Raw genomic sequence first — 25,504 nt, 5'->3', positions numbered from 1 at the left:
TACTGTATCTTTCTGTTGCCTCGCTGGCCCGTGCGTTTTTGGCTCTGGAAATCACCGGTCTTCATTCTCTCACCGACGAAATCCGGTCACACGACCTCCAACACCGACGACCTCCTCAACCCTGCAAACAAACAACTACACAAACACAATCAAACTTCTCTCACGACTCAATCCTACGTCTTGTGCTACCAAACAACCCTTATCATTCTCATCCTAACAATGACAGCGACACTTTCTCATGTGTGGGACTGGATCAACCAAACAAACTTTCCATCCCAGTCTCCAACGTCCCATCCCCCGTCCAACCACTTCCAATTGTTTGTAAAATCCCTTCCCAATCAAACATCTGTCCTTCTCCCGCTGTACCACTTACCCTAGCCATTCCACCTGCAATTTGGCTTGGAGAAGCACCAGCCATAAATTGCCCCCTGCCGCTGAGAGAATGTGCATGTGGCAGTGGTGCAGCTGGTGCAGCAGGCGGGTTGTGAGGTGTTGGAGTGGCGCCCATTTTCCCAGTGTTTGTGTTGGTGTTGGTGTTTGAGTCGGGAGGGATGTTGACAGGAGTATGAGCGGTACTTGTACTGGTTGAGTTTGATTTGGCGGCTTCTGGACTCTCTAGTGCTGTTGGAGTCAGTAACCAGCCGTAAGGGTCGATTGGGTTGGTTGATCCGCCTGCTACACCACCTCCCGCACCTCCAGCAGCAGCCATCATTGGGGGGAGTGTTTGCGCATCGAATCCTCCAGCGCCTGCCATATTCGAAGGACTAGCGAGCCCCGCACCCATGCCCTGAATCATAGCGCTGTTCCCCGACATCACGGGCGTTCCAGGTAAACTACTACTTAACATCCTCAAACTATCCACCGCCTGTTTCTCCTGCTCCACCCTAGCAGCCTTCCTTACCGCAGGATCGGCCATGATTGTTGCCCGCATACTACCCTTTGCCGCTGCCAACTCTCCTTTGCTTCTCTTTGCTAAATCTCTCGGCAAGAATGGCTCGAGTCTCGAGACTAGCACCTCGATCACCATCTGTTCTCTCTCCGCCGAAGCATCCACATTGCCTGCATCGAAATTTCGCCTCAGTTGAGTAATAAAGTTCTGCAAATATCCAATCCTTTCGTTGAGATCCACTGTATCTATCCTCTCCCCTAAACTGAACCCAATTAAGAGCGACATCCCGACAACGATCGCAGAGTTGAAAAGGGCGTAGGCTCCACCGAACGACTGTGCCAATTGTTCCTTGCTGAGTATCCTTGCGTATTCTTTTCGTAACCGAAGATCGTTCAGGGCCATCTCTACGCATACTCGTCGCGATTCCGGGAAGGGATGCTTGCCGTTCGACGCAGGCCTCAACAAGTAAGGCCGGTGCAGCAGCGAGCGGTAGAAGCACACTTCTCCCAGAATCAAGTACCTATAGAATGGCAGCAAGGGATGGTCCTGATCCAGACTCGTATCCGTCTTACTCTTGCCACTACTCGACCAATTAGGCGCCAGGTAGGGCGGAAGCGAATCGACGAATTCAGCAATCATATCTTCCACCTCCAACACTCTATAGTACGCTCTCGACGTCCTGCCTGATGGACCTCTACTCTGGGATCTCTCCTCGAAACAATGCGTAATGCTCTCCAAACACGCCGTAAACCTGTTCCTCGCCAGCAAATAAGTCTGACAGGCGAAACCCAACGGTTCCAGGTCCTCCCGTGTCGGCATTTCGGTAGTGTAAAACGTAATCGTCAATGGCCTGCCCAAAATGATACTCCATTCGCGATCATTATGTATCACATGACTCCAGAGGATCCTTCTCGCCGCAACTTGTTCTTTGGGCAATCCAAAAGAGCTTCCATCTCTGTGCAGCCCTAAATCGAGTGCATCACGAATCCAACTTCCAATCTCGTGCCAACTTGCCCTTGTGACCCTGATGACATCGAGATACCTAACGAGTACTCCGTGGGCCCAGCAAGAATCCAGACTTGCCAGACCTAACGTTTCGCACAAGACCAACGCCTTTTTCGTTGCCCAGAAAAAGGCGTGTGACGTGGCAGAAGAAAGAGGTTGTACGATCGGTGGGACACTTCCCAGCGTCATCACCGCTAACACCAGAGCAACGAAGGGGAGGGTTTCCGCATCCATTCTAACATCGCTCGGACTGGGTACTCCCGCCACGAATTGCCGGAATCGATCGCGTAGCGTTGCTTCGTGCAGAGGCAGCCTCGCCCAGTTGTAATGTGCGAAGTAGGCGTCAAAGTACCTCTCGCACTGATCTCGTGAGGGTAGAGTTGCTCTGATCGCTTGCACATCTGCGGAGGGGATTGGAAACCCTCTTCTTGTAGGGTTGGGATGGATGTAGCTGAGCAATGCCTGTGGAGCCACATCCCCAGCAACCCCGGCCTTTGCTAGACCATTCTTCAACTGCAACGGTACAGCCTCCAACGCCGACGTTCCCAGGAAGCCATCATTATCATCCAAATGCCCATCTGCATGCCCCACACCCTCGTTTTCTTCAGGGACATAGCTTGATCTTCTCGAATAAGCATCGCCCGTCGCATCAGCATCCCTCGTCGAACCGCGCGCTTCCTCACCCAGCCGCAATTTCACCGCTTTTTCAGCCAATGCTAAACGCTGTTCGAGATAAGATGCATCATTCAACGCCAAAATCCTCTCCAACCTCGCAATCCTCGAAGTGGTGCGGGCAAGATGATCGATTTTCCTCTCGTCGCAAGAATCCACATCTTCGGTCCTCTGTCTCTTGAACCCGCCCGCCCCAGCCGTCAGTTGCACCTCCGAAGTAGTCCTCGTGACACTAGGCCTATGCGAAACCATCCCGCTATCGGAAGGAGTAGGAGACTCCGGACCCCCTCTAACACTAGGTGGAGGAACACATCGTTCGGGCAGCCTCCGTTTGATGCAATTGTTACAGGGAAATCGACGATCGCACTTTTGTTTACGACGGAAACATTCGACACAGCTATATTGTTCTCTGGGCCTCTTTGCCGTTTTCCTGTCTTCCTGGGGTTTGGATTTAGAGGTGGAAGAGGTTGCGGGGTCTAAGCTGTCGGGTTTAGTAGGCGTAGAGTCCGAAGGTTCGTGTTTGGGTTGGGAGGGTGGAGATTGGGTTTGGTTGGTGTACATGGTTGCGGTTGGGTTGTAGGTGGGATGTGAGGGTGGATTTGGCTAGGTTCGATCGGAAGATGACATGCCGGGGCGATGAGACTGAGGCCTGAAGATAGGTCGTGCAGTTGCTCTGAGATTTGCTCTTAGAGAGGGCTTGAGCCTTGCTGCAGGGAGACGATGGCGAGCAAGTGAGGGAGGAAGAAGGTGGATGAGGACGAGGCGAGTGTGGGGCAAAAGCAAAAAGCGTCGAGATTTCATTCGGGAGTGTTCAGCCCAAAAAGCAGGGAAAGGCACACAGACAGGCCGGATGCACAGAGCGGAAAACATGCGAAAACCCAAAAGAAGAAGAGTCGTCTGGCAATCAAACCGGCCTTTCTCTTTCTTGTGCGAGTCTGTGAGCCTCTCAAAGCCCACGAACAGTGCGCAACGCCAAGATCGCCGAGCTCATCATTCATACATACGCAGCAGAGAAGCAAAGAAATCCGGGGCATGTTGCAGGCAGAGTCTGCTGACCAGCGCTTCCCCTTTCCGCGTTGATTTTTGGTGCCTTTTTTTCCGTCGATATTTTCTCTTCTTTTTCAACCATGATTTTCTAGTAGCTTGCGAACACCCAGACCGCAACAGTACGAAGCAACTTGTCAACCAACATCCAGACACAAGATGGTGGGTTGATCCGTAGCATTGCAATGTATGGTGAGAAGCACTGGCTTCTATGTCTACGCTTCAGAACCAGTAGAGGTTGGTCTTGTATCTTGCTCCTCCCTCCTCACCTCCCCATCATCTCTCTCAGCCCAAGTAGCAGGCTTATCCGACAACTCATACTCCTCAACCGGCCAACAAACGGCCAAATACAACAGATTCAACGCTGTCACAAACACAAACACCCACTTGATCGCATTCTCATACGACAACTGTGCCGCCTCCCTCAACTCGACCGGCCTTAAACTCGGCACTAACGACGCATCGTGTCTCAATGCCGAGATTAACTTGCTTACACCTTCGACACCCTCTCCTGGATCGGGTAGGAGATCTAGTGTGATATTCTTCCCCATCTGTGCCTGTAATAGCATCTGAAACAGAGCTGTTGAAAGACTCACTCCCATCACTTGGCCGAGAGATCGGAAGAGGTAAACCGTTCCCGTAGCCACCGCAGCTTTTTCTTTCGAGACGGAAGCAATGAGACCGATGAGCATAAAAGTAAAGATCGCTGACGTGCCGAATGCTTGTGGGCAAAAGGTCAAGTATTCTACCCAGCTGCAAGTGGCTTGGGTCCAACTTGCGCCGTATGCAGTAGAGGCAATGTTCAGGAAGCAGCAGAAGATGTTAGCATGCCAGTATTTACCCGTTCTCCGCATATACAACCCTGCCCATAGAGACCCCGCAGCAGCGGACAAGGAGATCGGAATAAGATGAAGTCCTGCTTGAGAAGCCGATTGGAGTCGAACGGATTGAAACCATAGTGGGAAGTGGAAAATGGTAGCAAAATGTGCCAAGGAGCCGAGCAAGTAAGATGCGCCGATCAGTGCAGGGGATTTGCGAGTGAGAAGCGAGAGTGGCATTACTGGTTCGCGCACAACCCAGCCTTCGACAAGGACGAAGAGAACGGCGGTGATGAGGAATCCGAGGAGAAAGCCCCATACGAGAGGGTGGGAGAAGGGTAGAAGAGAAGCGGAAAGGAAGCTCATGGCGAGGAGTAAGCAACTTGAAGATGAGATTAAGCCGAGAGAGCCGAGGTAGTCGATTCGGCCTAACTTCTTGTGCCAGGATTGATCGGAGGATGGGAGTGGGATGTTGACAAAGGATGCGATGCACAAGGCTCCGACGAGGAGGAAAGGGACTTGGAAGCCGAATGCTGTACGCCAGCCGAATGCGTCGTTGATGAACCCTCCTAGGGGGCCGCCGAGTGCCGAGGCTGAGCCAAAGAGAATGTTTGTGATTCCTTGCCACAAACCTCGCTGTCGAAGCGGGACAAGGTCGGTCATACAGATCGAAGACGTAGTCAACAGTCCGCCTCCGCCGATACCAGCAACGAACCTAGCCACCAGCAGCGCATTCATACTCTTCGCTACCGCACAAAGACACGTTCCTATCGTGAAGAAGCTTAGTGCGACCAATAGTGCTCCTTTTCGACCGATGATATCGCTCAAACGACCATAGATCGATGAGAAGGCGCATACGGAGAGAAGGTAGGACGTGCTAAGCCAACCTGACTTTTCCGAAGCCTTGAATGAGGAAGAGATGGAAGAAATTAAGGTGACCACGATAGTTCCGTCGAGTGCTGCCATGAATAGAACCACCCATAGACTTGCGATGATCACGGCGAACTTCGGCCCTCGAGGGTATTGTTTCGGCAGTGGAGGTTCTACATTGTTGTTATCCGCGCCGGCTTGGGGTGAAGCATTGTCTGTGGTGGAGTTAGGGATGGCTCCGTAGACATTGAGTTTGCCGTTGGGCGGGTCGGGAGTAGATGGAGCCTGAAGAGGCGTTGATTCGGAAGCGCCTGCCATGCTTCTTCAACCAGCTGGAACCTCTATACCCGTAGGTCTGTATGGAGGGGTGGTTGGTGGTGGTGAGCAAGGAGAATAGGTCGGCTGTCAGGAGTTCCTATCTAAGAAACAAAGTGGGAGGCGTGTATTCAGGGTGCACACGAGCTCTTTCGCTCCGGAAGAATCCTTTCCGTTGCCGAAAACGTTTTGTACCTCCCGCCACCATTGTTAGCTTACGATCCTAACACTTGGGTGGAAAGTGCGGCGATGGTCGCACTCCGTTGTGGTGGACGCTTGCAGTTACGAATTACAAATTGTGGCGAGATGATGAGCAAGCAGATCTTGACATTCTTTCATGCAGCTACCAACCTGCTTGTGTACTCGACATCACCCTCATGATCAGCCACAACACTTCCTGGTCTCGGTAGTAGCAAGAGGATATCAGCGGCCATGAGTAGCACGGAGGCGGTGGCTGTCGAGCAACGGCAACAAGATGACGGGGGTAGCGAATTCATCGCACTCCAACCTCTCCCATCTCGTTTGGACCGCCAATCAAGCCGAACCTGCATCGCACGAAGCACAAACAACGACAAGCTCAACCTCTACCCCAATCCTTCGAACCTACTTGAACAGCAGCAATCTCAACCGCGAGATACCCCGCCTACCAACGATGCTGACGCCAACGAAACAGAATCAACTTTCGGCAACACTCCCTCCACCGGACCCTCGGACCTCGATCTCCGAGGCACACTTCTCCTCGCGATCCAACACGCCTCTTCCTCCTGGGGCTATCGCTCCGCAGAATTTGCATACCCGCTTTTCATGATCCAGTTATTCACAAACACTCTCCTCCCCGCCTCCATCTACGGCTTCGTCACAACCGCCGGTGCCATCCTCTTGTCCAATAACGTCGGTCGCATCGTCGACACCTACTCCCACACCAAACTTCGTACCCTCCGGGCCATGATTCTCTCTCAGAAACTTCTCGTTGGCTTTTCCTACGCCCTCTTTTTTATCCTCTTCTCCTCCTCCACCCTGCGTACTCAAGCTCAGAATGGGGGAAAGGGGCCGGAGGAAGTAAAAGCAAACGTGAAACCCTGGTCGATTTTTGCAGCGATAACGGTGCTGGGGATAGGTGTGATACTGAGCAATATCGGTGTGAGTGTAGGGGTGGAGAGGGAATGGGTAACGATCATAAGTGATGGCAGTTCGGCGAGATTGACTCGGTTGAATGCGATAATGAGGAGGATTGATTTGATTTCCAAGTTGGTCAGTCCCTTGTTTGTTTCGGCGTTGACGAGTGGGGCTGGGTATAGATGGGCCGGAGTGGTGCTGTTGGGGGTGAATGCGGTGACGGGGGTGTTTGAGTTGGTGTTTGTGGGGATTGTCTATAGGCGTTTTCCTTCTCTAGCTGCTGATGAGAGGGCTGCTATTGCTAGAAAAGAAGCTAGGAACCCTTCTTCTTCGACGCCACAGCAGTCTCAGACTCGGGAGCAGAAGGATAGGATGGCTAGAGTGACGAAGAAAGTGGCAAGCTCGGTGCTGGGAGATATAGGACAGCAATATCAAGATTGGAAACTCTTCATCCGACTCCCCATCTTTCTCACTTCACTTTGCATCTCCCTTCTCTACATGTCCGTCCTCTCCTTCGACCCAACTTTCATCGCCTACCTCAAGTCGGAAACGCTATACAGCGATGCGTTTATCGCAGGCATGCGTGCAGTCGGCGTAGTAACCGGTCTCATCGGCACCTTTATCATGCCTATCCTCGAAAAGAAGATCGGTCTCGTTCGCACCGGATCTTACTCTCTCTTCGCAGAACTCATCCCACTCATCCCAGCAGTCGTCTCACTCTGGATCACCGGCTCGCCCACCGACCGTTTCGGGTTGAGGGACAAACGTCGTCCGAGCTGGAACACCGGCTTGCTCTTCTCCGGTCTCGCACTCTCCCGCATCGGCCTATGGTCGTTTGATTTGACGCAACTAGCAATGATTCAAACCGCTCTCTCGCCAGAGCAATTAGGACCAAATGCAGGAAGTAAGAATGCGTTGATGGCATTGCAGTTCTCGCTGCAAAACGTGTTCGATCTGGGTCATTACGGACTAACGCTCGGGTGGAATGGGCCGGAAGAGTTCAAATACGCAGCAACAGTTTCGTTGGCGGCGGTAGGGGCAGCGACGTTGATCTATCTGGTGTTCTATGCGAGAAGAGTTCGAGGTCACGTCGTTCATCTGGAGGGATTGCAGCGTTTGCTTAGTCGTAAAGAACGATGATCATCTCTCCGCCTTTACTCCTATGTTTCCGTGCTATGATGTAACATCGTTGGGACCTAGATCATATGTTTCAAGTGTGTGGCAAGCTTTGCGAGGAAGAAAGCGTTGTGTAACCGTGCAAGTTGTTGGGTGCGCGTCGGTTCCTCAATCTCGCTTTTTTTGGCTGTAAAGACCGGTGACTAGACGGTTTCTATTGGACCGGTTGATGTTGTCAAAGGGCGCAAACAAGTGCCGCTTCGAGTTGCTCGCTTGCCATCCCTCGCTCGCTTTTGCTTTACCCCACACCAGGCTCCTTTCTTTGGCCTGCTTTTTCAAGCGTGATCTTCGCTCGGCTCCCAGCTTGCTCTCCCTTTGGTTTGAGCGTTGAGCAGTCAGCGACCCCGCATTTGTGGTATGCTCGGCGTATTTTCGCCGCTGCAACACGGTAGTGTTGACGGTCGCTTTCAGATCTCGCTCGTTCATGTAAAAAATGATTGTGTTGTGCTTGATAGCTCGCTAACTTGCATCAGCGCTATTGTTGAAAGCTGTGCGTGTAGCCAAGTCGTCGTATGGGTGGGTGCGAGATTATGGTTCATATAGACCCTCATCCTCTCCGCACTGCATCTTTCCGTCCCGACCACAACCCATTGTCTGCTACATCTACACATAGGCAGCCCGAATCACTCCCTTCCGCTTCCCTCTTCTTCCCTGCCCATCCCACCCCTTGGACAATCTCACCAAAATGTCCGCCCCCGATCCCAAATCGACCACTTTCCAACCGCTCAACGAGCCCACCGGAGGCTGGCCCGCAGCAAAAGTCACCCTCCCCATTCCGATGGGTCCCGTTGCAGCCCGAACCTCGGTCGACATTGCCACCGCCCGATCCTCCGCCGACTTCGACCCATCCCGAATCGAAGACACTCTCCGCGACGCTCGCATTGACAACCAATCCCGCATTGCCGTCATGACTATTCTCTCCAAGGACCCCATTTTCGGTAACTGGAAAAAACGAATGTTCCATATGAATCGAGAACAACAAATGCGTCAATCCCACTTCGCCTGTCGTCGCCTTCTGAACCTTGCCGAAGAACACGGCTGGTCCACGCACGAGATTATCGAAGCTGCTCTGACCCTCGATTTGCAGAGTCCGATTACTATCCACTGGGTTGCCTTTGTTCCGGTTATTTTTGGACAGGGCAGTGCCGAACAGATTGAACGATGGGGGAATAAAGCGATGAATCATGAAATTTTGGGTTGCTATATGCAGACGGAACTGGGACATGGGACCAACGTGCAGATGCTGGAAACTACTTGTACTTATGATGAGGAGAGCGATGGATTTGTGCTTCACTCTCCGACATTGACGTCAACCAAGTGGTGGGCAGGAGGGTTGGGGACCACGGCGACCCATGGTGTGGTGCAAGCACAGTTGATTATCAAGGGGAAGCGATATGGTCCGCATCTCTTTTTCACGCAGCTCAGGGACATGGATAGTGGAAAGTTGCTCGATGGGATTGTAGCCGGAGATATCGGACCAAAGACGTATGGTGCCTTTGCTGGCTTAGACAACGGTTGGGCTAGGTTTAAGCATTTCAAGATCGCCAGAGATCATATGCTTTCTAAGCACGCTCAAGTTAAGAAGGGTGGAGAGTATGTCAAGCCTCCCAGTGACAAACTCAGCTATGGTGGTATGATCTTCATTCGTTCCCAGATGATCGATCGCACGGGATGGATGCTCTCGCGAGGTGTAACTATTGCTACTCGATACGCCCTCGTTCGTCGACAATTCCGCGACCCTAGTTCGAAGGATATTAACGATGTCGAACGCAGCGTTCTCTCCTACCCTTCCACCGCACGACGTATCCTCCCGCTCCTCGCCAAAGCATATGCCTACATCTTGGCTGGACGACGCATGCGCACTCTGTACGAAGATATGGCCCAACAACTCGAACAAGGAAACACGGAACTTCTCGCCGATGTCCATGTCGCCTCCTCTTCCCTCAAAGCCTATTGCACAAAACAGGCTCTCGATGGAATCGAAGAATGCCGTCAAGCTCTCGGTGGACACGGTTTCTCCGCCTATGCCGGCTTCACCTCTGTTTTCCCCGAGCAAGCCCCCGCGGTTACGTACGAGGGAGACAACATCGTGCTTGCTTCCCAAGTCGGTCGTGCGATGCTTAAGATCTCGAGCGAGCTTGATTCTAACGCGAACGCAACGAAAGTTGCTGCTACGTCTGGATTCCTTAAAGCTATCGGAACCAAAGGAGCGATTCCGTTCCAGCAGCCGAAGCAGGCAAGCGATTGGTATAAGCCCGAGGTGTACTCAGCAGCGCTCGGGCTGAGGGCGGCTCAATTGGTGGTCGATCTTCGAGCAGAAATCAAGAGTGGACGTCCATTTGGAGATCTTTCGTATGAATGCATCGAGGTGGCCAAATCTCATGCTGAATTTGTCGTCGATCTTTGGTTCGGTGAAGGGATTCGTGACGATGCTGAACGATTGGGCGAGAAGGAATGCAAGTGGTTGAACAAGCTAGTGACTCTTCACGCCCTTACTGCGCTTTCGAGGAACATCACCCCTCTCGTTCTTCCCGCCTCAAGCGGCCGGAATCTTGCCGGATACTCGACCAACCAAGCTATCCTTCACCCGGACTCTGTCATTCTGCTGGAAAAAGCAATCAGAGAACTGGTCAAGGAGATCTTGCCTCAGGTCATCGGCCTGAGCGACGGTTTCGGATGGTTGGATTGGGAACTAGGCTCCAGCTTGGGGAGGAAAGACGGAAGGGTGTACGAACAGTTGATGGCCGACGCAGAGGCTAACCCGCTTAATCATCCTGGAGCTGTACCTGGTCTGGCCGAGATTGATAAAGTCGGAGTGTACAAGTATGGATCTGAGAACATTGGAAAGGGAGTTCCTGATTGGTACTCTACTGAAATCGGACCCATGCTTAAAGCTGCTGCGAAGAGAAGTGCCGAGATTTAACTCCCCCCCTCCCATTCATATTATTGCTTCTCGTCTGACGTTAATATCGAATCGTATCGCCCTCAAACACAAGTGTGCAACAAATATCTATTCAATTCTATGCTACCTACAAAGAAAAGGGGCGGTCATGCCTTGAACCAGCCCTCAAACTGACCAACAAACAAACTCTTGCCCTTCACTGCACCCGTTAACCACCCTCCCACACTTCCGAAACCCAAATAACTCGCTCCTCCGCTTTTGCCCAAGGGAACGCTGATGACGGTCATTGCTGGTCCACCAGCTTTTTTGAGCCTTGCTTCGGATTCGCCTTTGATGGAGGTGACGAGGTTGGTTGCTAGTAAGGGTGCGTGTTGTGCTGCCATGAATGAGACTTTTGGACCGGGGCTGTTAGATGCATCCCCCACCGCATAATATCTGTCCCAGCCTTTAGTGCTCAGCTCGAAGGTAGGACCGACTTTAATGAGGGAGGTTGAAGGATCAACAATGTCGGGGTGAGATTGTTGGAGCCAGGAGGTATTTGGACGGCCACCGGAGCAAAGGAGGATAAAGTCTGCTGAAATCTCCTCTCCCTTTTCACTTGTGAAGGTTCGAGGCTCGATCGGGCCGCTTCTAACTCCTTCAAGGGAAGAGGAGGAGAGCGAGTCGTTTAGAATCACCCGCACACCTTTACTCTTGAGTTGGGAGAGAAGTTTAGCACTAAGCCCGCCAAAAGAATCTTTTCCGGTGGTGACGAGACCAGGACCACGAGTGATAAGGGTAACAACTTTGTTCGGATGTACATCCAATACTTCACCCACGAATTCTACTCCTGTGGGACCTCCACCAACCACTAATATCTCTTGTGCGGCGCTTATGTCTCGCTGCATCTTCCTAAATCCATCTAGTACCTGCTCCTTGGTCTGTGTACCTGGAGTAATTCTCGCGGGGAATCCATAGTCCGACCCCACCGCCAAAACTGCTTTGTCTACTCTGATCTTACTCTTGCCGCCTTCAACAAGTTCAGATCCGGGGAGAGTGGAAGTGACGTCCTTGTCGACGACAACATAGTCGGGCTGGATATCAACCACTCGCGTGAATGAGAGGAGGATGTGACGGGTGGAAGCAGAACCGAACACCGTTGTCGGGGTCAAATCATGTACCACCTTTTCCTCGAACCCAGGGAGAACAGAAGCTCGTAGTGCACCGATAGACCAATAACCCACAGGGTTTGCTTCGATAAGGACGATGCGATGGGTGCAAGGGAGGCTTTTAAGAAGGGATAAAACGAGATTCATACCGGCGGTGGCTGCACCGATGATGACTACATTTTCCAGTTCTTGATCTTTCGTCATTTTGTCCTTTGCTGAGTGGAGGGTGATTTGTGTGAGTGTTGGAGATGTGATGAGGAGTGAGGGAGGAAAGGTGGTGAATAGGGTGGATTATATAGACGAGGTCAGCGCTTACGCATGAACGAGTGGGGACCACCAACCAAGAAAGTTGACAAGCCGAAAGGGGGTCCACCGACTCTTAGCCGAGGAGGAGATCAACAGAAGAACACACAGCAGGGAGAGCACGTGCTACCATCTCTCTCAAACCTTTTATCGCCGCCCCCCATACCACCACCACAAGCTTCCAGCGTCCTAACCCAGACTCCGACAGCTCGGATCCTCTCATCCGACCCAAGATCAAATTCAAATCTGCACAGAACGCACTTCATGCACCACAAAAGCGCTCTATGAAGTGGCCTTTATAATTCTGGAGACCCATAATAAAACGCTCGGAATTAAGCGGTGACCATAATGAGAAGAGTAAAAGTACAATTGAATTGGTGCGGATTCGAAGTAGATTGTTCTTGTTTTGTAGAGTGTGAGTGGTTTAGTGTGCCATACCAAGGTTGCAGGAATTCCCAACAGTATTGCCGTTGAGTGGATTAGGGTTGGTTTCGGAAGGAGACTGACTAATGCTGGTGGAAGCAACTGTTGTTTCGCCTGTTCGAGCACTCGCTTGGTATGCCGGTGGTGGAGGAGCAGCGTCGCCGCTATTCATCTGCGGGTTCGACGAGGAATCTGCACTGAGAGCGAGCCATCTTCGTGATAGTTGAGTTGGGTTGCGTGATGTTGGTGGAGAGCTACTTGCCGGATTACATCCGCCGCCATTTGTTCCTGTAGGAGATCTAAGAGGGCTGGGAGTCGAGGCGCCTCCAACCGCGAGTGGTGTCTGTCCAACCATGCCAGTCCTACTGATCATCACAGGAGAAGGCAAAGCAGGTCGTAGTGGAGCTTCTATCTCCACGCTTCCACTCGGGTCTGCGTCGGCGGGCTCAGCAGGTAAGCTGGAGTAGTTCGGCAGGGCTGTCCAATCCACAGCGGTGTGACTGTGAGTGAGAGTGATAGGTGCTTCGATGATAATGTCGTATAGCTGAGGGGTCTTTCTCTTCCCCGCCTCCGCCGCGGTTGAGGAAGAAGAGCATCCAACGTTGTCGTTCCAAACCTCCCAATCGCCCTGCGAAGACCTGCCAACTCGGATGGAAAGCCTGATCAGATGATGCACCGCGATATTCGACTTGGAATGGTTCGTGCTCAAATTGATCCTCGTCGTGCTGCAAGCCGGAATGCTCAGCTCTGTAGCCAACTCCCATGGTCCTGTGGGGTCCAAGATCGAAGGCAATACATTCGAGCCTTCATCCTCCCCTGCTGCAGCTCTAGCTAGCGGAGCGAGAGGGCTTTTATCCAACACATCAGCGCTATCCGACAGAATGGGCAGAATAGGCTCGGTAGCAGGAGCATGTCCAATTTTCATCAGCGTCCATTTCCTGGGCACCTCGTGTCTAGCCACCCTCCTTCCCTTGGCAAAGTAGTCTGTGCGCTCTTCCAGCGTTGCAATGATGCGATAGATATTGACTTTACCCAAAGGCATAAACTTGAGCCAGAGCGGAATCTTCTGACCAATAGGAAAGCTCTTGCCGCTAAACATAACCATGTAGGAGAGCAAGTCCTCCCAGCAGCGTTCGACAACGATCGAGTCGGTCTCCTCGAGTGCATCTTCGTCCGGTGCGTGAATGAGCGTCACCTCACGCTGAGCGGTGAGGTTCGGGGTAAGAGGACCGGCACGAACGACATTGGCACGAAGGACGTAACGGTTGAACCCAAAATCAGCGTGCAAGGTGGGCGGGAGATTGGAGGGCAAAGAGATGCAAATGGGGTAAGTGTAGGTGCCCTTTTTGAACTCTTTCGAGTCGGTAGCAGACGCAGCGGCATCGTTGGGGTGAACTTTGTTATCAGTGGTGGCGGTGATGATGGGTTCTTTGAGAAGGCCATTGATGAGAGTCTTGAGACCAGGCTTCTTGTTGGTGTTGGACTTGCTGCTCGATTTGCCCTTGCTGCCTCTGTCTTTGTCCTGGAGTTCGACTGAGCCTCGTCGGCTTGAGGGTGCGCTCTTGTTACCGTTGGGTTTGGGCAAGAAGCCGTTGTTGCTGCTGCTACTACTACTGCTGGCTGCATTGTCGACACGCCATTGAGGGTCAAAGCGAACAGTATGTTCCTTTGGGCGGGATGTGGTGGCGAGCTGTGTGTGAAGGATACTCCGCGCAGGAGCAACAGCAGAAGAAGAAGAAGAGGAAGGGCCAGCTGTTGGCAGAGCAGCGCCGTTCATCCGAATTGCTAAAACGGATCCCATGACATCGGTCGAGTTGGCAGCAGTGCGGTCCATTTGTGTGGCACTTGCGCTTGGAGCAGCACTGGATGATGCACTGTTGACAGACGAGCTAGCAGGCTGGTCACCAGAAGATGTAGCATCGGTTCGAGCTGATGAAGCCTCTGCAGGAACTTCGGTGGGCCAGCTGTCGTAACCTTCACAAGGTGCCGAACGAGGTGCATAGAGCGGCGGACGTTCGTAGCCGCGCGACTCAAAGTACTCGTGCCAGGTAGACATGTCCTGATGAGTTGGAGCCGGAGGCCAGCGCTCATCAAAGAGAGATGTGGCGGGAGTTGTACCGAGCGAAGTGGAACCAGCCGAGGAAGCAGCTCTAGACCGAGGGTTGTTGAATGTAGCCGGAGGTGACGTTGCTGATGTCGAGTCAGGACTGGTTGCGTATTGCGAGAACGAGGTGGTGCCTGATCCAGTTTGCTGGGGGGGAGGGCGGTTGCGCGACGAGGAGGAAGAAGAAGAAGAAGAAGAAGAAGTAGTAGTAGTAGTAGTAGTAGTAGTAGTAGTAGTAGTAGTATTATCTTTGAGTTTGCTGAGACCCATATCCGGACGCAATGTCGGTGGAATCATAGCGGTGCCGGCCTTGGCAGCAGCACCAGCGATCTGACGAGCCAGGTTGCCTCCACCGCTACCACTATCTTTGCCAGAGCTCTTGGGTCGGTCATCATCCTTACGGCCTGAATTGCTGCCACTAGCCTGTCTTGGGCCTGCGTTGCTGGAAGAAGGTCGAGCATCCGAGTTTGCATTTGCAGTCGCATTTGCGTTGGCTGCAGCATAGTCCCAATCTACATCTTGGCGAAGACCGATACCTGGACCGACAGAGTTGCTTCTACGACGGGTGACAGCGGCGACAGCCTTGTCATACTTTGCATTGTAGATACCAATGGCTTGATCAAAGATGGTCATCTCTTCGGCATTTTCTACACGGTTGGGACCGATGCCTTCGGGCCAATCTGTCTTGGCGGTGCCTTTGAGTGAGATGTTGATCTCTTTAATCTTGGACGGTTTAGGAAGGTAGACGGTGACGAGAGCACGAAGCTGGGATGGTGGAGCATCGATGTTGACGGGACGACGTCGACCACGAGCATCTTCGCCTGAAGAGGACTGACCTCGAAGAAAGACGACGGGTTCGAGCTGGGTGATGGTGACACTTGCTGGCGGAGACATGGTGGCGCGCGCGAGAGAGAGAGAGAGAGAGAGAGTCATGCGCCTGCAACAAAGGGTGAATGTGGATGAGGACGTAGCAGTGACTGGGCCTAAAGAGTGTATATAGTATTGAATTGTATGGGCCAGCTCGGGTTGCGAATGAAAGGGAAGGGAGGCGCCTTAAGCCAATGTCGAGACCATGTTCCCGTAAGTTTTGTTAGGTGTCGACGCCGCTTCCCCCTTCGTAAGGGAAGAAGCAAGAGAAGGAGGATCGAAACCGAAGGAGCCAGGCAAGAAGAAGAGGATGATGATGGTGGCGCAGCAACGATGATTCACTCACTTGCGGTTCAAGTTGGGCACATCCGTCCGAATGAATGAATGATGTGGGAGAATGTGCCCGTCATGCTAATTTTGCTACTCTAGATTTTTCTGGCATCACCACGGGCACGCCATTTTTACTCGACCCTGCACTGGACCCCACTTGCCATTTGCGCATTTCATTTCGGAGCCGTCGCCAGTTGTTCTATTCCGCACATGCTTTCTGGAGCTAATGGACCTTTTTTTAGATCGCACAGTGTTAGGCCATACATTCACACACTCATGAAATTATAATAATAAAAATCGGCTGTTGAATCTGCGCGACCCCACATTGCGAGCATTGGCGAAATCTGATTGCCGAACCCGAAGCGCCAACAATATCATGGGTGCAACCTTGTTGACATTGCACGAGCATCATCTACACCAACCCACCCTAGCACGTAGCCAGGACCCCTTCTGGCTGGCTGAGCTATCGTCGACAATGTCAGACCCAAAAGCCCTAATAGCGGCCAAATTCCTCGATTCGTTTCTCACTCAAATCGTTCTCGATGTTGCCCTTTCAACCCATTCCACCATCAAACGGGCTCGTTCGATCTGCAAACTTTGCGGCATTCGTTGTCAAACACATACCCCCGCTGCTGAGCAATCCACCAACCTCTCGCTTTCCACCCATCCCCACACGAACAACTCTTCTGACTCCACCACTCCCACTTCCCGTTCCTCCACCCCTGTCCCTGGCGGAGGAGCAGTGAACAAGCCGGATTATTACTCAAACAATCCTCTATTTGAATGTTTAGTTTGTTCTCGACAAGTTAGTTCGAATCGATATGCGACACACCTAGCCAAGTGTATGGGGATGGGAAGTAAGGGTGGGAGGAAGGGGGCGGCGAGGAATGCTAAAGCCACAACAACCGGTGGTGGTGGGGGGTTGGTAGCCAATGGGAATGGCAGTGGCAGTGGCAGTGGCAGTGGCAGTGGCAGAGGAACGCCAAAATATAGTAGTGATATGGACGAAGATGCATTTGCTTCTAAAAAGAAGGGTAAGAATGGTGGCAAGAGATCAAACAGTCCGATTGTGGCGTCCAGGATGAATAAGAGGATCAAAACTTCCAGCCCAACCCCTCCGCCGGGGGAGACGGGGAGGAGCTTTTCAAGTCATACTTTCGCTCCTTCTGGGTTGAGCAATTCGACTGTTATTAGCGGGTCGCCTTTGAATCCAAACAATACCACAGCGGTGGCAAATAAGAAAGCCAACAGCAATTCGAAACTTGGTTATGGAGGGAGTAAACGGAAGAGAGATGAAGAAGATGAAGAAGAGGGAGGCGAAAATGGTGTTGATAGTGGAGGATCGGATGGGGAGGGAGGTGAAGAAGGTGAGATATCCGATGATGATGAGGACGAAGATGAGGATGTTGCACTTGCTTCACGTCCTGCAGTTGGTTCAGGGGCCAAGATCAAAATTCCGTTGCGTACTACGCCTCGTGCGAGTACGGGGAAGCAAAAAACGTTTACGATTATTGATGATTCGGACGAGGATTCATATACCAACTTTAACTCGCAGCGAAGAAGCGGGGGTAAAGTACAGGCGGGTTCGGAGGATGAAGAGGGTGAAGATGACGATGAAGAGGATGAGGATGATGATGATGATGTGCAGGTGACTAGGGTTTCGCACAGCTCCGTTGCGGGAGCGGCGACGAAGAAGAAAGCGAGCGGTGGTGGAGCAAATGGGAATGGGCTACAGAGAGAGAGGGGGAGCGATGGAGAGTTCGTCGACGTTGAAAGTGCGGGTGGGCAGAGTGATGCTGATTCCTTCTAGCTCGTCGCAACCATACTTTACCGTTCTCTTGTCTTTGCATTCTATACTTCTAGCTTCTTTCTGCCTTGCATCTTCATCACATGCATGTCTTCTCATCACGAACACCAAGTCAGAATCCGTGAAAGAGTTCCGTATTCCAGTGAAAAAATGAAGCAGTGAGAGTACAACAAGGAAAGAAAACAAAGACAGAAGCCACAACTGGCAAAGGGAGAATCCAAAAGAGCGTGTATACACTAGCCAACGGTGGTACGACCAATCACTCCGACACCTCAGCTTCAAGCAAAACCCAAAATAGTCACCGCCACCGCCACCGCCAGCATCATCCCCATTCCAGGAACAGTCATCATTCCGGCACTCAACATTCCTAAACTCAAAAAGATGTTTGCGTACTTGCCGCTTCCATTGGTGGAACTCAACGGAATGAACCCAATCATCCTCGTCTTATCCTCACTTTGCAAATCTGCGCAATCTGGAATTTCGCACTCGTCCTTACCTTCAACCATGTTTTGGTTTCTATACCAACATTGTGTTCCGGTAGCGAAACCGCAGCAGGTGTTGACGAAGCCGTTACCCCAGGATGCTTGTTGGTTGACGGAGAGACGGGTTGTCATGCTGCAGGTGGATTCGGTGATGGTTGCCTCTCCACCAGGTGGGGCGGAGCCGGAAGCGGTGGAGTCGGGGGCGGAGGAGGAGGAGGATGGGGAAGGGGAGGTGGAGGTAGAGTTGGAGGATGATTGACGGGCCTCCAGAAGAGAACGCTGGTTGAGGAGGTCGGGTGAGGAGAAGAAGGAGTCGAGAGGACGTTGGAAGGGTTCAGAGACCGAATCGGCGAGTTGTGCGGTGGAAAGAGTGACAGCAAGGGCCAATAGAATGGCAAGGATGGAGGGGGTGATGAATCGCATATTGAAGCAACGAATGAATGTGGTGGTGGTAATGATGTGGTGGTGGTAATGATGTGATGAAAGGGGTTCTGATGGTGGCGAGATGAAGTGTTGGTGTGCAAGAGAAGGAGCGAAGAGAGTTGCGGTTGACGGCACCAAACAGACCGTGCGAAGGGGTCGATGCGGAAATGAAGATGGAATGGATGCTTGGGCCTCTATGATCGCCAGGTGTAAATCACAGCACAAGGATCTCTTTTTCGATTCGAACGAAGGCGGTGTGGTGGTGGCGACGACGAACTGAATGGCGTCGAACAAGCGCGTGTGGTGTAGACGGAAGGTGTTGGTGATGATGACGAGAAGGAAAGAGGAGCGGAGGTGGAAACCAAAAGCAGAGGACCAACAGCTGTACTCTTGGATGGATCGCTACCCACTGCTTTGGTGCCTATCAGGCTTGCAAACCTGCGGGAAAAGCGGGTCAACAATCAAGACAGTTGGAGAAAAGGCACAAATCGAAATTTCTCTTGACTACAACTTCCCCGATCTAGAAACTGCCAACGTAAAACCTGAAACTCAGAGCAGGCGAGAGAGCCGATTTTCCATATGGGAATATTCTGAGAAATTCCGCATTTTCCCTTCCATTCTCCCCCGCTTTGCTCACCCCACTTTGCTCACCCCACTTTGCTCACCCCGCTTTGCTCACCCCGCATGGTCAGCCAAGCATCGCTGCTTTTACAGAGCGCTGGGTAAAAATTATCCTCTTCGACTCCTTACAGACACCCTGTTTGTGACCCTTGGCTGCCAGCCAAAGGTGTTGATCTCAAAAAGAAGAATAGAATGGCAGATACAAGCTTGGCGATCGGCTTGTGAACGGTCTCAACGAAAGATGAAGGAGGGTAAAAAGTCGGGAAAAAAGAGAAGTGGAAGGTGGGAATCGAACCCACGACCTCAAGATGTTTATTAGGGCGCCTTTCTTCCATGAATGAAGATAAGTTGCAATCTCACGCCAAACCACTAAGCCTCTCCCACATCGGTGTATCAGTTTCGACTGACAAGTGTTAATATACCATTAGTTTGTGCCGTTATTCTCCCTGACGACCTCGCAGTATATGGATGAGAATACCCGTCTGGATGCTTCTGTTTATGCGTCCGTGCATGGTTTCTGTTCGGAGAACCATGCCCGCCCTCAATCAGGGCAGAAAGGCTTTGTGGGCATGAATGGGAGCTCTTTGAGTGCGAGTATATAAGCTAGTGTCTCTGAGGAAAAGGGGAGTGTCGTGCGACATCATCTCCCCAACCTACAAAAGATGCCGCCCCTCAACGGTTCCTGTCTCTGCGGAAACATCAAGATCACTGTCAAGGATGGTGGTTTGCCTTTGAAGCCTGTGACTTGTCGATGCACGTAAGTCTCACTTTCACCGTCGTCATCATGATTCGCTTCCCATCCATGATACTCACTATCTCACACCACCATTCGGTTTCGAGCGATGTAGCAACTGCCAACAAACTGCTGGAGCTCGTAAGTTGTCCCCACCCTACCCTATTCCCTTTGGTCTCTTTCACCTTTACTCATCATCGCTTACATTGGATGTTTGCTATACAGCCTACTCCCTGGTCGCCATCCTCCCCGAGGAACACGTCGAAATCACTGGCGAACCCAAAGCGTACAAAGACACCACCCCCGATAGCGGCAACCACTCTTCCCGTCGTTTCTGTGGCGAATGTGGCTCCCCTATCCAAACCGTTGCTACCTCTCGTCCCGGTACTGCCATCATCAAGATGGGTATGTTTGCTAAATCGGGTGCTTGGGGTAAGGAGATCGATGCTCCCGTAGCACAGGTTTTCACCAAGAACAAGAAGGATTGGGAGAGCCTCGTTGAGGGTGCTGCTACGATGCAGGATCAGACTGCCTAGTCTCACTTTTGTGGTGTCTTCCTTTTGGCCGATAGGCTAAGCAATGCAATACCTCGGCATAGTGAATGATCGACGTAGACGCTGCGATGTCTCTGTACGTGTTGTAGTATAAGTGGTTGAGGACGGTGGATCGCGATCAGGTTGGGGTGACGCTTCTTCTTCACTGTAACCGGCTTTGCACTTCGGCGACGTCGGCGTCTACCTCCGCATCGGCAATCCACTCTGATCAGCGGGGAAGCTGTTTGCTGCCGAGCATTAATCAGATCCTACATATCATAGCCTCTTCTGAGCGATTGCCGATGCGAAGCTCTCCTCGTCTGTGTTTGTGGGTGATAAGAAGCATGATCTCGTTTAGCCATAGAAATCTTGGCCTAATCTGTGCGCGCTGATAACGGCGTTGAACCCTGCATAGCCGCGTTCTTCCTCCTTCTGATAAGCTTCCCATCCCCTCTTCCCTATATATTCTCTCCAACCCTACCCCCCCCCCCCCACCCCGCTCTCTCATGCACTCACACGAACTCGCTCTTACTTTATCAAGCTCCTACTTTATCAAGCTCCTACTTTATCAAGCACCGTAGCAAAAATGTCAAACCGTTGGAGCAGCGGCATCATTCAAAAACCCAGAGACCTCTCCACTCTCCCACCAATCCTCTCCACTCTCCGACCCGTCTTCACTGCTCTTCACGAGGCTAAATACAGATCCAAGCTCTCCTTTGCCGACATAGCATCTCAAGTCGGTAGAGACGAGTGGTACGTAGCCGCTATCTTTTACGGTCAGGCTAAACCGGATCAAGATGATGTGGAGAAGTTGTCGGTTGCGTTGAACTTACCGCAGAGCTTTCTCGAAGAACAGTTCAGGGAGGATTGTGTCCCTCATAGAGGATTGGCTGACTTTCCTCCACAGGACCCAGTGCTGTATAGGCTGTATGAAGTGCTGGTGGTCTATGGATACCCGTTAAAGCATTTGATTTATGAAAAGGTAAGCATTACAACGCCCACAGAAGACTAGGGACTCAGGAAGTCCTAGGTTTCAGCGAAAGAGCATAGTACTGACGAAACAAGTCCATCTGCTTGATGTATGCTGATAGTTCGGCGATGGAATCATGTCGGCGATTGACTTTGAAGGTCATGTGGAGAAGGTGAAGGGAAAGCAGGGAGAGGATAGGGTCAAGATCACACTCGATGGCAAGTTTTTGCCTTATCGCAGGTGGTGATCCCCTCAATCACCTCAAGTTTGTGTGTCTGATCAGTCTCGCCATTCTCAGCCGCATCAGCAATCCATCAATGCCTCACTCACAACCTCAAACCAAGCTACAACCGAACATCGTGAGAATGAATGTTGCTTTGCGTTGAGTATGATGCTTTGTGGAATGCAGTGGTTTCATATTTATTTTTTTGCTGTTGAGTGCGAAGTTTAGTCCTCGGTCGGATCACCATACTCAAAAACACCCCTATGCCTATGACTCGCCTCCTCCAACCCTCTCTCCAACGCCTTTGTCAGCACTGGATAACTCTTCCAATACCTCACACCCTTATCCAACAACGCATACCCTTCCCTCGTCAACTCATAATTAATACATCCCTCCTCCGGACTCTTTCCAACACTCGGACTTTCCGGATCGTACAAAGTAACATGTACAACCCCCGTCCCTGGCTCAACATAATCAATGTTGGCGATCATCTTCCTACCCTCTGCTGCGATCTGTCTGAACCTGTCCAATGCTTCCTCTACGTACTCTGCCTGTTTCCCATCGTATAGCTTAACGAAGGAAAGACGTGCGTCTTTAGCTTGCGGTGCGAGACGGGTGCGACCGAAACGTGTGGAATCGAGTGGACGAAGGTTGGAGAATTTCACGTGTTCTTGGTTACCATAATCAATGAAGGATACTAGGGCTTCTTTGAGCGCAGGGGAGGTTTTGCGGATGATGGCTCGGTACCAGGCGTTGTCTTGGGAGAATTTGGCCGAGACGAGATCACCAGCGCGAGGGATGAAGTTGGAGGGGGAGGAAGAGGTGGGTGATTCGTGATGCAAAGAAAATTCTTCCATGAGGGATTCGAGTTCTTGGATTTGGTCGTTGAGGACTTGGATGCTGAATCCGAACGGGTCGTCTGAATTGGATGAGCCGCGGACGTCGGAAATGATACAGTCCACGTATTCTGTCCTGGCGGGAACAGGAGCAGCGCCAGTAGCGGAAGCAGCACCGCCTCCATTGGCAGCAGCTGAACCCCAAGCTTGAGCTCCACGAGCACGGGCAGCTCCAACACCACCACCAACAGCGCCACCAGCAACAGCACCCGTGGAATCAGCATACTCTCCAGCCTCCTCAGCAGCAGCATCGTAATCATGCCAAACTCCAAGCTTACCCGCCTTCGCCTTCTCCTCAGCATCCAACAACTGCTTGTAGAACGGCGTTGCCTCAGCACTGTAGCCATGCACAGTAGCCAATCCTCCTTCGACTAACGACACAGCCATATTATCCGTCTTGTTCAGATACAACGCACCGATAAACCCACCGACCTTGTCCGTGCTGAACACTTCGATCTCCACATCTCGCTGCAATGCACGCATAGTCGAGAAATCCAACCCTTCCCTCCCAAACGGTTCGTCCTTCTCGCTCGTATTGCGCGCCGTCTTTGGCGCACGAATACCAGCAAGCACAAACGTAAGTCGAACATTCTCCCTCGGAACGATCAGCTTGAACCTAGAAGCAGAAGCAACAAAGTCGACAATGGCGGTGATGCGACCAGCACGCTTAAGTCCGGGAAGGAAAGTGTTGGCTTTGGAAGCGGTTTCCGAAGCATCACCCATACGGGGAGCGGGGAGTTCCTTGCCGGAGTGGATACCTTTAGCTTCGCTGACGGCTTTGGCCTCGGCTTCCGTCAGACGGTCAAAGTCGGGAGATCGGTCTTCATCATCACGACGATGCCTCTGGACAGTGGCGAGACCTTTGGAGATGAGAAGCAAACCAATGTCGGCATCCTGCTTGCCTTGTTTAATGGTGGCATACTCTCGCTCGTCAAAGTCGCCTTCTTTGGGCTTGATGTAGTCCATCTGCACCGAGACGGTCTTGCCGACGAGACGCTTGCGGAGGAACTCGCGTGCTTCAGCTGCGTAGCCAGCCTGCTTGGCATCCTTCGCCTGAGGTTGACGCAGTGACGAGAACTGAATGCGCTTCTCGGGGCCGAGCTTGCCATCGCCGAGGGCCTTGCGCACCTGGATAGTGTCACCAGAGATGATGCGTGAAACGACGGCGTCGAAGGTGCGTGCAGCGACAGGCTGACTGGCGAGGGTGGTCGAAGACGAATAAGGGGCCGAGTAAGATTGCCAGAGGTTGAGACGCTTCTCCTTAGCAGCTCGTTCAGCTAGACGGTACTTTTCCATGCCGCCATAGGAAGCGAGCATACCGGCATGCCAGTCGACACAGCGAGCGAGACCAGCAGCCAGCAAGAACTGAGCAATGTCACCGACAGGGTGGATGGCGAGGCCGATCAGAACGCTAGCTGAAGGCTGTGCAGGTGCAGGTGCAGGGGCGGCAGCGGACAAAGCAGTGCTAGCAAACGGTGTTGATGCAGCAACAGGCTGAGGCACTGAGAGCAAAGTGACCTTGATATTTCGCTGCAAAAGACGGCTTTCGACAAAGAATTTGGCCTCTTCACCTAAGGGTTCGCTGGTATCGGTGGGGCTAGCACCTCCGCCACCAGTAACACGCGGTGCCTTGATACCTGCCAAGCTGAGATTGATCATCTGCTGGTGTGTCGAAGAAAGCAAGAGACGGACTCGGAGCATGCTGCCATCTCGAACCTGTTCGACGATCGACTCGATGGGCTTGCCCTTCCACTCGGCCAAGAATGCAGCCGTGTCTTCTGGCATCGAGTGGTGGACCTTGAGCAAGTCATCGGGACCCCAGAGACCGACACCAGCAGCTACGGCTTGTTCCTGAACGCTGCGCAGCTTCTGCTTCCAACTGCCGCTGTCATCAGCTTCATCGCTGCGACGAGCAACCGAGTCGTGCACCTTGGCCCAACCAGCAGCGAGGATCTCGTGAGCTACGTTGGTGTCCGGTAAACCAGGCCCTTTGGGAGGGAGGAAGACGTGGGCAAACTGACGAGGCTGAGCGACGACGCTGCCAGGAACTGCTGCAGGAGCCGGGACGGTGTACTCATTGCGGTACCTGATCTCACGTCCTACAGTGAGCAGACGGAGATACTCGCGAGAAGGAAAAGCTTGCGGGTCATCTTCACGATCTCGCGATCCAAGACGAGGAGCAGCGATGCCGGCAATGTGCACGGTCTCCTCCTTGCCGGGGATATTGACACCTTTGGGTCGAATGACGATGGTGTCACCACTGAGGACGCTGCGGACGATGGCGCTCTTGAAGGCAGGGACGAGCGGTGTCTGAGCAGTAGTCGTGGTGCTGCCTGCAGTTGCGGTTGTGCTGCCGCTATTAACCGCCGCGTTGGCAGGAGTTGATGCTGCGGAGGCTGCTGATGCTGTTGCGAAGGACATGGTGATGACAAGAGGATGCTGCTTGCGTCAAATTGCTCTCGTGGGGGATGCTCAAGAGGATGTCTAATGCGAGGAAGTGGATGCTAGGGAGCTTGAAAGATGCTGAACGATGCGCGAGGAGCGGACACGAATGCAAATAGGACCGGAAAGAAGAATGTGTGAGGAACGAGAAGATGGGTGTAAAATGAGAAGAGAAGAGGAAGGCAAATAGGAGCTTGAGCTTGAGTGTGACCTTCTCGATGCGGGAAAGGTGGTCCGTTCGGCGTGGCTTTGCTTCCACGCACACACACACGCACACACCCCCAATTGACCGATCAGCCGACCAATGCGGGCGAGCGAGCGGTCCCACCGTTCCTTCTGGTGATACACGCAAGGTGGCAGTTCTGTGTTACTCAAGAAGATCGAGAAAGACC

The 25,504-nt window shown here is 52.3% G+C and overlaps 11 protein-coding genes and 1 non-coding gene across 12 annotated transcripts; 5 read left to right on the top strand and 7 right to left on the bottom strand.

The window, feature by feature from the left end:
* Positions 1-253: 253 nt before the first annotated feature.
* Positions 254-3,127, bottom strand: UHO2_02415 (uncharacterized protein; the record flags this gene model as incomplete). The annotated part of the gene is made up of 1 exon (XM_041555203.1): positions 254-3,127. The coding sequence occupies one exon, from the start codon at positions 3,125-3,127 to the stop codon at positions 254-256; it is 2,874 nt and encodes a 957-aa protein (XP_041411137.1).
* Positions 3,128-3,825: 698 nt separating this feature from the next.
* On the bottom strand, positions 3,826-5,616 carry UHO2_02414 (uncharacterized protein; the record flags this gene model as incomplete). The annotated part of the gene is made up of 1 exon (XM_041555202.1): positions 3,826-5,616. One exon carries the CDS (start codon positions 5,614-5,616, stop codon positions 3,826-3,828), a length of 1,791 nt encoding a protein of 596 aa, XP_041411136.1.
* Positions 5,617-6,045: 429 nt separating this feature from the next.
* On the top strand, positions 6,046-7,869 carry UHO2_02413 (uncharacterized protein; the record flags this gene model as incomplete). The annotated part of the gene is made up of 1 exon (XM_041555201.1): positions 6,046-7,869. The coding sequence occupies one exon, from the start codon at positions 6,046-6,048 to the stop codon at positions 7,867-7,869; it is 1,824 nt and encodes a 607-aa protein (XP_041411135.1).
* A 721-nt stretch (positions 7,870-8,590) lies between these two features.
* On the top strand, positions 8,591-10,828 carry UHO2_02412 (uncharacterized protein; the record flags this gene model as incomplete). The annotated part of the gene is made up of 1 exon (XM_041555200.1): positions 8,591-10,828. The coding sequence occupies one exon, from the start codon at positions 8,591-8,593 to the stop codon at positions 10,826-10,828; it is 2,238 nt and encodes a 745-aa protein (XP_041411134.1).
* Positions 10,829-10,953: 125 nt separating this feature from the next.
* On the bottom strand, positions 10,954-12,159 carry UHO2_02411 (uncharacterized protein; the record flags this gene model as incomplete). The annotated part of the gene is made up of 1 exon (XM_041555199.1): positions 10,954-12,159. The coding sequence occupies one exon, from the start codon at positions 12,157-12,159 to the stop codon at positions 10,954-10,956; it is 1,206 nt and encodes a 401-aa protein (XP_041411133.1).
* A 523-nt stretch (positions 12,160-12,682) lies between these two features.
* UHO2_02410 (uncharacterized protein) lies at positions 12,683-15,679 on the bottom strand (the record flags this gene model as incomplete). Its single annotated transcript, XM_041555198.1, has 1 exon — positions 12,683-15,679. One exon carries the CDS (start codon positions 15,677-15,679, stop codon positions 12,683-12,685), a length of 2,997 nt encoding a protein of 998 aa, XP_041411132.1.
* A 778-nt stretch (positions 15,680-16,457) lies between these two features.
* Positions 16,458-17,792, top strand: UHO2_02409 (uncharacterized protein; the record flags this gene model as incomplete). The annotated part of the gene is made up of 1 exon (XM_041555197.1): positions 16,458-17,792. The coding sequence occupies one exon, from the start codon at positions 16,458-16,460 to the stop codon at positions 17,790-17,792; it is 1,335 nt and encodes a 444-aa protein (XP_041411131.1).
* Positions 17,793-18,067: 275 nt separating this feature from the next.
* UHO2_02408 (uncharacterized protein) lies at positions 18,068-18,694 on the bottom strand (the record flags this gene model as incomplete). Its single annotated transcript, XM_041555196.1, has 1 exon — positions 18,068-18,694. The coding sequence occupies one exon, from the start codon at positions 18,692-18,694 to the stop codon at positions 18,068-18,070; it is 627 nt and encodes a 208-aa protein (XP_041411130.1).
* Positions 18,695-19,589: 895 nt separating this feature from the next.
* On the bottom strand, positions 19,590-19,699 carry tRNA-Cys(GCA). The gene has a single exon. It is a non-coding gene; the product is annotated as a tRNA-Cys (tRNA).
* Positions 19,700-19,977: 278 nt separating this feature from the next.
* On the top strand, positions 19,978-20,584 carry UHO2_02407 (uncharacterized protein; the record flags this gene model as incomplete). Its single annotated transcript, XM_041555195.1, has 3 exons — positions 19,978-20,072; positions 20,164-20,189; positions 20,274-20,584. The coding sequence occupies 3 exons, from the start codon at positions 19,978-19,980 to the stop codon at positions 20,582-20,584; spliced, it is 432 nt and encodes a 143-aa protein (XP_041411129.1).
* Positions 20,585-21,167: 583 nt separating this feature from the next.
* UHO2_02406 (putative Cyanate hydratase) lies at positions 21,168-21,798 on the top strand (the record flags this gene model as incomplete). Its single annotated transcript, XM_041555194.1, has 2 exons — positions 21,168-21,563; positions 21,673-21,798. The coding sequence occupies 2 exons, from the start codon at positions 21,168-21,170 to the stop codon at positions 21,796-21,798; spliced, it is 522 nt and encodes a 173-aa protein (XP_041411128.1).
* Positions 21,799-21,998: 200 nt separating this feature from the next.
* On the bottom strand, positions 21,999-25,091 carry UHO2_02405 (related to transcriptional coactivator p100; the record flags this gene model as incomplete). Its single annotated transcript, XM_041555193.1, has 1 exon — positions 21,999-25,091. One exon carries the CDS (start codon positions 25,089-25,091, stop codon positions 21,999-22,001), a length of 3,093 nt encoding a protein of 1,030 aa, XP_041411127.1.
* Positions 25,092-25,504: the final 413 nt, after the last annotated feature.

This window comes from Ustilago hordei (genome assembly GCF_900519145.1).
Source record: "Ustilago hordei strain Uho2 genome assembly, contig: UHO2_contig_04, whole genome shotgun sequence".
Lineage (NCBI taxonomy): Eukaryota > Fungi > Basidiomycota > Ustilaginomycetes > Ustilaginales > Ustilaginaceae > Ustilago > Ustilago hordei.
The sequence above is the reverse complement of the archived record's forward strand: the minus strand, read 5'-3'. Positions and strand labels throughout refer to the sequence as shown.